We start from the raw sequence: 12,600 nt of genomic DNA on the forward strand, positions 1-12,600 counted from the left end.
GTAAAGTATGTATTGGTTTTTATTTAGGGGTGAACTATCCCTTTAAGCATAGTATTCCATGCAGCTTTAAGTCCACGTGGTAATAAATATCTCTTGTGTTTTGTACATTTTCTCTTCACAGGCAGGCAATTGTTTGAATCAAAGCACTTGGGAAGTAAATTGTATTCAAATGTTTAACTTGTGTCCTCCTGTTATTTCTGCAAGAGTTTAACAAATACCTAATTACTGCAGGCCTTATTTTGGTTAATGGTTTAATTCAAATAAAATCCTCTTCATACAGGTGTCCTTATTATCAAGGACGCTTTGGTTGATTATTGACGATGCACATCTCTTTTTATCCCCCCCACTGTGGAAGCACTGGTTTGTTTCTGTATTTGTAGTTTGGAGCTGGTTATCAGCCTGTCTCTTTTCAGCTGAACTTTTGGGGGTATCAGGACCAACGTTAATTACAAGAGGGTCACAGAATAGTCAAAAACACAACAAACCACATATGAATTTGAAAATTAAGCTTTAATACAAAAAGCTGTGAAAATCAGATAACAAAATATCACACCACTGTGGTTTAAAGGGTCAAAACCTGTTTGATATTGTGATATATTTGCACGTCTAGCATCAATAATTTGTCAAAAGCAGACAAACAAATGAGATCCTTACTGAGGAGATTGTCAACATCTACTGGTCTGTGCAACAGAAACAACGAACGTTGTGGTCTCATTTGATTAATGATAATTAAATAGCTTCATAACTTCAAACACATTGCTGTCCATCAGACTTCATGAAATACATACGGACCCCAACTGTACAAACATTAATAAATCTCACATGCGTACATAACAGTAGGTCAAATGATCTTATTCTGGTCCCTTCATGGAACTGTTCACCATCCCCATTTTCAGTCAAAACATCTTCATTCAATTTAAATTTGCTCTTACGTCTTTCTCCCCCCCTGGCTTCTGAAGCTGGTGCTGCTATTAAAGAGCGGCGATGTTCCATGGCAAAGCCATGATGCCTTGACCACTCAGTTGGCAACAGTCCGCAGGGACTCGAATGCCTTTCAATCGTATAAAAGAAGTAATATGATGTGATTCATTGGGAAGACCAGTACACAAGAGGTTATTCTTCGTGCTGCAAGTGTACATACACTGTATGCATATTCTACAATTTTGTTGACATAGTGCAAAGCTGCTAAAGTATTTTCTAAACAAAATGTATACCTCAAAAAAATAGAAATAAATGTTTTCAGTCTAAACTTTTAAGTTTTAATCCTAACCAACAAGCTACTTTTGTCTAAACCTTTGACTGGCCTGCAACTAAACAACAACACAGACTATTCTCACAAATGATATGTGTGCTTTATCGTCAAGGGTAAATAAAAGTCAACAGTTCCTCAACATAAACAGGTGAATGAAAACAGTGGAGAACTACTGCAGTGCCTTCGCTCCTTTGACCTCCACATTCATACTCTGGATGGCACAGCTGTGTTTACATAACACACTGCAGCACCCTTAAGCATCTCAGGGCTTTCCGTTCTCCCAGCATTACCATTAGGGCTAGGCTATATATTGATATATTTTATATCGTGATACGAGACTAAATACGGTCTTAGATTTGTGATGTGGCATGCGCGTCTTAAGTCTGCCTTTTCCTACTAATTACTGAGCGTGAACTAGTGAAGGCAGGTTTTGTCTGGAACGACTGAGCGCCATTCATCCCCCTGAACAGATGTGCAAAACAACTGGATATACAGGGCACGTACAAAATATAGTCTCCGAGTTATTGTAAGCCTCAGCTTAATCTAGAGCTGTCATCCAGGGCCCCAAATTCACCTGCCCCCACAACGTAATGGAAGGAACGGGTGGAGATAATATTTTGTACACTCGGTGTGCCGTTTACACACTCTGACCAGATTAAAAAGTCCTCCCTCAGATGGGCTTGTAAAGCAACGTGGTGACATACTTCTTCTTGAAGCGATGTGTCGCACTGAGCACCATCACTCCATCCTGTGACAGGAAAAAGACAAACAACTTCAAAAGCTATTTGAGGCAATGTTACACATGCAGGCTTGTGGGAACAATTTCAGGAGTCATCACCATGTGCAGCGTAGAGTGGCCTAAGCACAGAGATTAGAGGCGGAGCCGAAGCGAACGCCGCAAGATCAAGGTGCAGCAGGTCTAGCGCTCTGACCCAAGGCATGATGGGAATCGCCTGGCTGATTCCCATCCTATTCAATTTGACCATAAGCCCTAACATTCTTTAATGGCCATGTCGTGTTGTGCAATGATGGTCGTGTTGTGCAATGATGGTCTAATCTAAAGATGTATTATTATAATATAGTGTGGTTGAAGATGACAATCATGGTTATTCATTAGTCACTTATCACGACCAACAGCAAAGTGCTCACAAGGTACACATAAAATTAGTAAAAGGACAGAGTACAATGCCAGATCCACGTACATATAACGCAAACATAGATTGGGCTTCTGAACCGTAAGCTGTAAAGGCCCTATTTAAAAGAAAGTTAACTCTGGTTGGTTGGTTGGTTTCTGCTTCACACAAACTGTCACTGTGCATTTAGGAATGGTAGTATCAGAGAACCTGTGATCCTGTCCTTCTTGAAAAAAGTCTTGGACCAATGGAGGGCTCTTAGTGTGAAGCTGATAAAGGTGAACAGGTCAGTTTTAGAGAAAATTATCTACTTAAAGTATGGCTTAGTTTTCTCTGCTTTCTTCTTAAGGGATCAGTGTTAAAATGTGCTATGTATGCGATCAGGGGATCTCAACAAGGTGAGGCTTGCAGTTACCGGCACAATCTACGGCAAAAGTGCCAAAACAGCGAACAGTGTTTCCTTTTGGGCTTTAAGAGCTTTGTGAGAAGGCAGGCCTTCAAGCCCTCGGCATGTCAATGCAATAAGCTACACCTCTTCCAGTGTGCCGTTCTTCTTGTATGGAAAAAATAAACACTCACTAGTTAGAGACACTGCCGTTGGTTGGTACGTTTAGTTTGCGTTTCCATTCACATTGTGGGAAAAAAAGGGCGATTATTTCCAGCGGCCTTGTTATCATCGTTGGGATTCCACAGATACGATCTGCTGAGTGAGCTCACAGATTGTACTCACAACGCCAACACAGCAGGCCCTTTCTCAAGTGCCATCACAGAGAGGTTCTGTCACATTTCAGAAGTCCGTGGTGCGGGGAAAATGGACGTCACATTTTGTATTTGTAGTTTGTATTTTAATTTTCGCAGTATGATAAATAGATTTTTACCTTAATGGAAAGAGCGTAGAGGTGGTTGAGCATGACATGGTTGGGTTCTGGGAGCAGTGCAGGGTCACACTGGATAAGAGGAGAAACAGGAAAAAAAAAAGGAGACTTGACTCTCTTCATGTGCAATATTCATGTTTTTGTGTAGATCTTTGGTTACACTGCCTGTATATTTTATGGATTTACTTCATCTACTACAGAGTAAATATGTAGTTTGATGCCTGACAAAAAAAAGTCTATGACCTGAACTTAACTTCTGAAAAAAGTAGACTATATTTCAAGTTACTGTAACTCAAGGATGTGACTTTAGGACAATAGAAATAATAGTGATTATTAAGCCTTGTTGAACTGCATCACAGCTACTCACAGAAATCCCAGTGTCTTTATTGAGGATAACCTGGAGCAGGTGAGGTGGGAGGATGGGTGGAGACTTAATCTTCTCTTCCTGTTTAGGAACATATGCGTCCTGATGATACGGCCCAGGGGGAGAGCTGGAGAGGTCTAATGTGCGGGGGGGGGGGGGGGGGCATTTCCACAATTCTGTTTCAAAATCGTGACCAACAATATCCGCCATTAACTTTTTTTATTTCTCTTGAAGACCATGGTACATAATTCCATGAGGTTTCAGAACAGTCGCTTTGAGCAACGTGACCAAAATCAAGTTTCAAGAGAAACAATTGAATTCTCTGACGGTTTGGCAGGTGTCCAGCACTCACCTGACATGTCAGAGCATTTCTGCGAGTCCACCATCAGAGCATCAAACACCTCGAAGTCCGTCTTCCTCACCTGGATGATGTTGTTGACCGTCCCAAGCTGACTGGTCACAACCGGCTGTGTGAGGAAACATGAGACAATCAACGCCACGATTAAAGCGCAGAAATACAAAACCAGGCAGATGCAATATCATTCATATAATAAAGAGCATTCTTGTTATTTATATGTTATTATAGTCTACAAAGAGCAGTTATATACTAGTGGTGTTACCAGGTCCAAGTGCCTCATGAACCCTTTAGGAGTTATAGTGTAATACTGACCTCAGCCGGGTCGTGGGTCCACTGTCCGTCCACGTAGAACTTGTACTGATGCTCCCCCTCTGGCAGATCAACAATGGCCACAAAGGTGTTCTGACTTTGACACCAAGGGGAGACAGTTGGAACACAAATTGATTGAACACAGTTAAAGATTAACTATTAAATAACAGCCAGGAACTGAGATGGAGTAAAAAGTTGGGTGTATCCATTCAGCGGTTTCATTCGTATGAGACACCGATATTTTCCGGCGGGCGCTTTGGGATCGAATTCCCCTGCGCAGAGATTGGGGGATAACTGAACAGGTTGCCGGTACAATACAATGAGTGAAAGTGACCTTGAGTGAAACAAGCATTCACCTGCGTATGAGAGGAATCTTGTTGACCCAGTTGTTGAAGGATCCAGAGAGATAGACCTCCTTGCCATCACCTGTCCAGCGGAAGACTGTTTGTCGGTCTGGAGCTGGCCCTTTGTCGTCCACTTCCAAATCGTGCTGCCAGGCAAGGAACTCCTCTTTCTGTGAAGGAGCCTAAAGTAACCGCCATCATTTCACTTGGGACCAAATGGACATGACATGTCACAGAGACAGGTGACCTGTATCAGAGAAGGCAGCAAAACTGACCTTCATGTCTTCGCTGTGAAAAATATCTGCATCCTCGGGGCTGTCCATGATGATTTTTGGCCCACCTCCCTCCTTTGCACCCCGGCTGTCCCTCCTCTGAGCCTTCTCACCGTGGCCCATGGCAGCCCTCTCACTGCTCGTATTCCCCATGGCTGTTTCTCCTTCTAGGCTGGCACAAGGTCACTGTGGGCGAAAAACAAGAAAAGGAGCTCAAAGAAGACTGAGCCGAGAAGAAAGGTAATTAATCCCTGACAGTTGCTGTCAACACAAGTAGCTTCATAAGACCTCATCACTCAAATAAGAGAGGCTTTTTTTACACTGTAGGCGCAAACGCTGCCATCTAGAATGATTTACTACTTGCTTCAGCAGAGTGAGTTAACTCAAACGTGCTGCACATCACAAGCAGCAGGTCAGAACTACAGACGGGACTTGACGGACTCACAATGTGGTGCACAACGTAGATTTAGAACCACACTGCATGTTCATAAAACACTGTGCTACTGGGAACTGAACAGCAGTGGACATGTGCTAGTTGTTGTGTGACACTCTACCCTGGAGCCTGGAGCCAACAGTTTGTGTACTAAACTGTTTGTGTACTAAATAGATTTCAACAGAAGCATTTTGTTCAAAGGGCGCATGGTCACCCTTGTTTAATGCAGTGATCTGCACTGCCGGTTGCAACGGGAACATAACTTCGACAAATAAAATGGCCGGTATTGCATTTACAGCCATGGATTACCTATTTTCAGAATGATCTACTTGGTGTAAGTTAACTTTGGTGCTTCTGTGTAATGAGGTGACAACAATAAGACAAGGTTATTAAAAATAATGTATTCTCCGACCACCGTTATTGTCGCATTGCTTGGTAATGTTGATTAAGTTGTTTTACTTTGAGAACTAATGTGTCGATAAAACAAAATTTGTATTCCGTGTTTTAGTTCCACAGTTTACGTGTTGGATAACGTGTTGGTGACCAACCAATAGGTCCCAGCTAGTCATAGCCATCTGTAAATACGAAAGTGATACGATAGGAATTGGATGGAATAGAGCGCAGCTCGTCATTAACTTCTTAAAGCAGCGCGTCGCGTCAAATTCTCTATCGTTCAGTCCCAAATTAGCCACCAGGGTAACATCACGTTAGCCCGTGTGCAGACCTGACACGCAACGACACGCGCTCCATCACTGAGGTCTGTGGAGTAACAGCTGGATCCGCCGGTATTTACTGGACGGGCGGTAACGTGTGTCCGACAGTACCGATAAGAGGTCACGTTACCGTTACATAGGGTGTGCTGAAGCTAACGGTAGTTAGCGGCTAGCCTCAGCGTGACGTCCTTCAGGACCCGAACCGTGCATGCTGACGTCACACAGCGGTTCAAACGTCAGCGGTTCAACATGCGTGTTGCTGTTCACCTGACAGGCGTCGTAGGTGTCCGCGTTAGCGCATCCGAGCCATTTATTTAGTGGAGAAAACACAACATTGCGTCGTGCTAAAGAAACCCGCCCCCCCGGTTTGCACACGCGCACTGGAGCAGAAAACAGGGTACGCTCGCTTTGAAAAATCCGAATACTCGCACAATAATGCGTAATATTCTGCTCACATGCACTCATTGTTGTTTAAATAATACATATGTTTGCATAACGTGTGAGTAGGTTGTTCTAATATTTTAATGAAAATTACTATATGATGTAATGCAATGTTTTCAACACTAGATGGAAGCGTGAGCACAGTAAAAATGTACAGTCTGAAATGACTGATCTATATATGCATAAAGTGGGTAACCATCTAATGTAGGTTACACAAAATATCTGTAAAAACCTGTATTTTAGGGGATATGTATAAAAGACAACTCCTGAAAATAATGTTAATTAATCTTAAATAGGTTATCTGTGCACACTTTCTAAAAATTGGGGACAGTGAGGAAAATTGTCCCTCCAGTTATATTATTTCTGGGTCAAAGCCATCAGAATATATAGGCTGTAAATACGCACAAATAACTACAAGACCTACAAATAGCATGTTACATCGTATATCAACAGTAATGAGAAATGATTCTTTCATATTAGGATCTGTACTGTAATGTCATGCCACTGATTCAAGATGGAGACAGTACCCTCAACTGAATCTAGGCTACCAAAAGAAAAGCTTTGTGTCATTCTTGACATTTACCACCAGATGGTTTGGGTATGAATCACCTGCAGTGAGTGACTCCCACTCTCCGTTCAAACAAAGAGGTCTTCAAGTAACCTTTTAACAACGATGGTCTAGCTGTAGTATTAGCTTTTAATAAGTTATCTTTGAAACTTCAAAGCCCCACTTTGTTTCCCCTGAGCTCTGTGTTGCCTAAATCATCCTACTCCTAAGAGATGACAAGATGCAGCACATTGCTAATCCTTAAACCAAGCAGCACAATCTGATCCTAAATCGGTGCAGAACTTCACACAGCTGCTGTGGTCACAAATTGCCCTGTGCAAAATCACCAAATGTCTCCTGTTTTTCAATTCTCCTATTTATGTGTTATTTTTAAACTTGTGGCTGTGTTCGAGGTGGCATGCAATACGTGCTGAACATTGGAGGCAGAACCTGTTCCTTTTTGTGTGGGTCACAAACTAAGCACTTTCTCCTTCAGTATTTCTTTAGTCAGGGTCTTGTTAACGCTGTAGCAGAGGTCGAAACCGGATATTTTCATCTTGTCCCCTCACTACTGTGGCACAACTGCACTAATTGTCTTTCACCATCCGACATCCTGCAGACACATGGGGGTGGGGGGAGTTGGCATAAAATGAGGAGCTAATTAAAGAAAAATGTGTCCAGCAGAATGGGAGAAGGAACACATGTGTCCAGCAGAGATGTGTGAACTGGAGGGAAGTTTGATTACATTTAAAAACAGGAGAATCTACATGCTGCAAAACATTGTTATCACCAATGTCGCGGCGGAGGCTGCCTCAAATTGTGGGCACGCTGTCACAGGCGAATACACAACACAGATGTCAGTCCATGTTCAATTACAGCAAATTCATTTTTACCTCCTTCATGCCCCATAAAAAACAGCTTATTTTTTCAGATGGCTTTTCATCTGCGAGGAAATATTATTCAGACATGTGAAAGCAAGAAGACTGTTGTTGTGGATGAAAATAATTGATGTGTTCATGTTGTTGTATAGATACAGAGCAGAGGAGCGATACATGCACCTTAATCAGAGCGTTCCCTATTTCATAAAATATAGGCGGGGGGGGTTTTGGCTGAACATCAGAATTTCTTGATCATATTAAATGCTTCCTAAAAGTGGAATACGTGGCCTGTTAGACGTCCTTGGGCTGTATTTGGCACCCCAGCAGCCGAGGAGACTGAGTGGGCTCCAAGGGAGAAGTTGGCCTTGTTGGTTGGAGGTGGGCTGCGATGTCTTCGCCTGTGGACGGAGGTGGATCTAAGAATAGATTAGAGAGATGCCATGGGGTATTGTTAGTTTTGGACGTGTTGAAAACCAGTTGGCAGACGAGGGCCGAGGCTCGAGTGGATTAACCTTGATCACGGATCATCTCATGGTTTCAAGAGCCGTCTTTTCTCGTGTGCAATTCAATGTGATTAAAGCCCTTTTTTAGTTATCTCTCTTCCTGTCTGTTAAACCATCACACTACTGTTTAATTATCATTAACAAGATAATTTCAGAGAACTTCCTTCTTCATGCCAACACCGAATATCCACCTTGGCCTCATTCCAGCGCTGCTTCCCCAGAGTCGTGGCCACACTGCCACTGTTGTTTACCACTACTCGTCCATGCTGAGAGAAGCCATCACACAGCAGCAGCCAGCAGCTGGCCCACATAGACTCCTAGTAGAACAAGCCAGATAACCTTTTATACTCGGTTGCTTTGGAATAGACATAGTAAGGGGGAGGCGATGACTCACACACTGACACTTTTTGTCTTCTGCAGACCCGGAATTGTTTGCATGATTCAACACAGTTGACAAGCTTGTGTTCATGCATACTTTGTGGAACAATAAATAATATAAAAAGTGCTGGAATAAAATATTCATCCTTGCTATAGACTATGCAAACCAATAACAATACCGTCTGACTTCCTTTTTCCTATGCATAACCAAGGCTCATTGGTTTGTACTGAAATTAAAACGGCAACGACATATTTTTACATTTCGAGTACTGCAATTTCTATGAAGCCTTAATCAAAATAGTATTTAACTATGCATTTCTTGCAGCAAAACAATTTATGTTTGACTTGTACAAACGCTATACTGCCCCTGTTGGTGTAACAGGTCAGCCAGAGTAACGCTGTTTCTCCTGGATTGCATACCGTGTAAATATAGAATTTGAAGTATAACTTGTAACTGAAGCCTCCATCATCAAAGTCATGCACACGAATGAAGCTGAGTTACATGTTTGTTTAAAACTGTACTGTAAACAATATAATAACTTTCTGGTCTTGTGATGCAATCAATACTCATTAGGTTAACGCTGTTGAAGGTTAAATTTCGCTCTTTTATCAAAGAAACAGTTGTCTATAAATCTTGTCATTACATGTGCATGCAAGTATAAAATATATTGTAAAAAGGATTCCAAGGGTTTAAAAGAAAAGAAAAAGGAAATCCCAGAATAAGTTAATTTCTTAATTCTTAAAACATGGTCTTTAATCAAACCGGCAAGTTCGCTTTATTTCAACCCTTTATTTCAAGCCTGTAAATCTTGTTTGGAGACATACAGACTTGATCCAAAGTTTAATATCCCCAGTGACGTTACAGGGCTTTTAACAATAATTCTCATTAGCCCGGACATGTGTGGGAACTAGGGTGGGACAACCTTGGACTAATTTAGAGCTCAAGTTTCCCCTTTGACTCAGCATTTAATGCACCAATTAGCCTGGTCCAAACCGCTTGATCAGTTATGAAACAATTACATAAGATCATTCCCTCCCACATACACTTTTACATTCTTTGTGTCGGTTTATGTCTTCCTGTTTTGTCTTTGTCTTTCTCTCTATTTCTACTGTATGTGTTCCCTCTCCCATTCTCACTGTGCAGTTTAACATTTCCTTTTTATGTTTTGTTTTACTGACAGATACACAATTAGACTAGCTTCAACGCATAAGAGCCTTTATCGTTGTCTGACTGCTAGCAAAGACAAACAAGAAGGCCATCCAGGCACTCCTGGCGTAACCAGGAAGAAGAAAATATTAAATAAGCCTTTTTTGTAGTGGCTAAATCCTCAAAAGACACATCTTCAAACCACTTACTGTATGTCTTATGACATCCAACATACATGGACAAGTGCTCTTAGCTTCAAACTATGAGGCTCTCAAACCCTTTAGTGGTAGTTTGGAACGTGTCAGCGAGCCTGTCAATACACAAAACAAAAACCAAAGCCCTTATTCAGGTTGAGGAAAAGAGTGTGGTTGCCATAACATGACTAGTTAAACCGCAAGTGACCAATGCTGGACAAACGAGTCACGTAACTAGCAACTCACGCAAGTCCCACGCCCAACTTCAAGAGCGATTTTCATCGCAAACAACTCACTTGAGTAAGGACTGATAGTCAAGCAAAAAATGTCAAAAAAATCTACTGCCACTTAACTTCTCCTTTTTTAGGACAATGTGCTAACAGTCACGAGAGGAGGAGTCTCTTCCTTCTTTTGTATATCAAAAAAAATCTATAAAATCTCTTACATACTCTAGAATATCTATGTCTAAAATACCATAAGGATCATTATTGGGGTCAAATGTCTTGCCCAAGGACACATCGACACAGGGTTAGCAGGAACTGGGATCAAACGGGGAATCCTCTGATCCTCTGGAGGACGACCGTACTCTCCACTCACCCACAGTCACTGCATGTCCCCCCACTGCACGCAGAGATGACCAAAAATACATCAAAATGTATTTTGATGCGAAATACCCCTTAAATAAATGTATTAAAATAAAATACAAAATACTGGTGGCAAATGTATTTTTTATTTAAAACACACATGGATTTCTGGATTTTCCATTTTTTATAATTTGGTATTGTCACGGTGTGGTTCACTTCCTGTCTTATTTTGTAGTTTTTTGCCACTCGTGTCCCCGGGTAACTTCACTTCCTGCCTTGTCCTGTCATCCCCTGTGATCGTCTAATCGTTTCCACCTGTGTCCAATCACCTGCACCTCCCTAGTGTATTTAAGCCTTGTGTCTCTTGTGTCACTTGTCACGTCATTGTCAATCGTCCTGGATGTTCGTAGTTCCCGCCTGCTGTTTTTCCCCTGGTTCCTGTGTGTTTTTGGCCTTTTGCGTTTGTTGTCTTTTGGACTATTAAAGTCTTTTTGTGTTGCAGCATGTCATCTGCTGTGCAGAGAGGGTGATAGATAGTGAGACAGCAAGACAGTGAGCGAGAGCACTGCATAGGAAGGCAGCCAAGTTTTATTGTATGTGTTTGGTGGATTCTGTAAATAAATGAGAAACAACAAGAAAAAATTGCCTGGACAACGCGCTTTCTTACTGCATGAAAGGAAACAAAACAAGGTGCAGCAGTGGCCCTTTGACATTTAAAGATTTGTTGGTCCCAAGGACAAGAGGCCATTACATAGAGTATGGCTATCTGTTCGCTGGTGCACTTTATTTTTAACTTTTTTAATTTCTTCCTCTTGCACTATGTTGTCTTATCTATCTTGTTCTCCATTGTCTATAAATTCCTTGTATGTCTGACATATTTTGGTAATAAATGTTTCCTGATACCTGATTCCAGATTGTTGCTCTACAAAAGTGAACAAATACTTTGAAGCTTAAGAAGTTAATCCTTTGCTGAGGCTTTTATTTCTTTATTTATGGTGGATAAATGGTGGATATGTGTGATGGCGTGACAGGTCCTCTGTGATATTGAAGCACAAAAACCTATAAAATGGGTCGTCGTGGTGCAGGGGTCGAGAGGGTGCACTGGGAACCACAAGGTTGGTGGTTCGAGGCCTGGCTGCCCGATGTCCCATGACGAAGTGTCCCGGAGCAAGACACCTAATCCCTTAATGCTCCCCGGGCAAATAATGTAAAAAGCCATGTTAAAAATGCAATATAAGTCGCTTTGGATAAAAGTGTCAGCTAAATAACCTCTAATGTAATAATATCTCTTTCCTCACGTCTGAAATGGAGGCTAATGGCAACAGATTTTGTGAGTTGATTATAAAGTCTCTTAATGTTTTCCAGTTGCTTTGCAAGTTCTTAGCGACAAATGCGACTGCTATAAAAATGGCCGATGCTACGACAACTGAACTGGATGTTCTTGATGAAATAGATCAATCCCATTCAGCCACCATATCATCCCACAGGGTGTGGCGCAGGGGTAGAGAGGGTGCACCGGGAACTGCAAGTTGGTGGTTCGAGCCCCGGTTGCCCCATGTCCCATGACGAAGTGTCCCTGAGCAAGACACCTAACCCCTAATTGCTCCCTGGGCAAAAGGTACATCAAGAGTTAAAAATGTAATGTAAGTTGCTTTGGATAAAAGCGTCAGCTAAATGACCTGTAACATGGAGCCTCTCAGGACATCCTTTATTACCTGCTACAGACTGTACAACAGCAGTGTAAACTACCAATAACTACTGCTCTAGCCAACAATCAGTTGTTTTGTGTCCATATGTATCTTTGGACTTTGTATATTTACCAGCCATGACGGCGTGTTGTTGTTTTTAACATGTGCATGTATGTGATGAAAGTAC

General features: G+C 41.9%; 1 protein-coding gene across 18 annotated transcripts; it reads right to left on the minus strand.

Annotated features, from left to right (window-relative positions):
• Nucleotides 1-491: 491 nt before the first annotated feature.
• On the minus strand, nucleotides 492-6,442 carry prkab1a (protein kinase, AMP-activated, beta 1 non-catalytic subunit, a). 18 transcript variants are annotated; one of them, XM_078088171.1, is made up of 8 exons: nucleotides 6,321-6,442; nucleotides 4,911-5,093; nucleotides 4,648-4,817; nucleotides 4,295-4,388; nucleotides 3,977-4,091; nucleotides 3,628-3,761; nucleotides 3,264-3,332; nucleotides 492-2,000 (listed from the first exon to the last, which is right to left on the minus strand). In XM_078088171.1, the coding sequence occupies exons 2-8, from the start codon at nucleotides 5,058-5,060 to the stop codon at nucleotides 1,923-1,925; spliced, it is 810 nt and encodes a 269-aa protein (XP_077944297.1). In that variant the 5' UTR covers nucleotides 5,061-5,093; nucleotides 6,321-6,442; the 3' UTR covers nucleotides 492-1,922. The 18 variants fall into 18 exon arrangements, with proteins under 18 accessions (XP_077944297.1, XP_077944289.1, XP_077944304.1 ...); XM_078088163.1 differs by having other exon boundaries at nucleotides 3,628-3,800; XM_078088178.1 differs by having other exon boundaries at nucleotides 4,648-4,805; nucleotides 6,321-6,440.
• Between the last annotated feature and the right edge of the window lie 6,158 nt (nucleotides 6,443-12,600).

This window comes from Gasterosteus aculeatus, chromosome 14 (genome assembly GCF_964276395.1).
Source record: "Gasterosteus aculeatus chromosome 14, fGasAcu3.hap1.1, whole genome shotgun sequence".
NCBI lineage: Eukaryota > Metazoa > Chordata > Actinopteri > Perciformes > Gasterosteidae > Gasterosteus > Gasterosteus aculeatus.

Bases quoted from the DNA above. Each gene is read 5' to 3' on its own strand.
- prkab1a (XM_078088163.1), bottom strand. From the start codon at position 5,060: ATGGGGAATACGAGCAGTGAGAGGGCTGCCATGGGCCACGGTGAGAAG. The intron at 3,333-3,627 runs GTGAGTAGCTGT...CCTCTTATCCAG, and splicing joins ATAAAGACACTGGGATTTCT to TGTGACCCTGCACTGCTCCC. The intron at 2,001-3,263 runs GTAAAAATCTAT...TTCCTGTCACAG, and splicing joins TCTACGCTCTTTCCATTAAG to GATGGAGTGATGGTGCTCAG.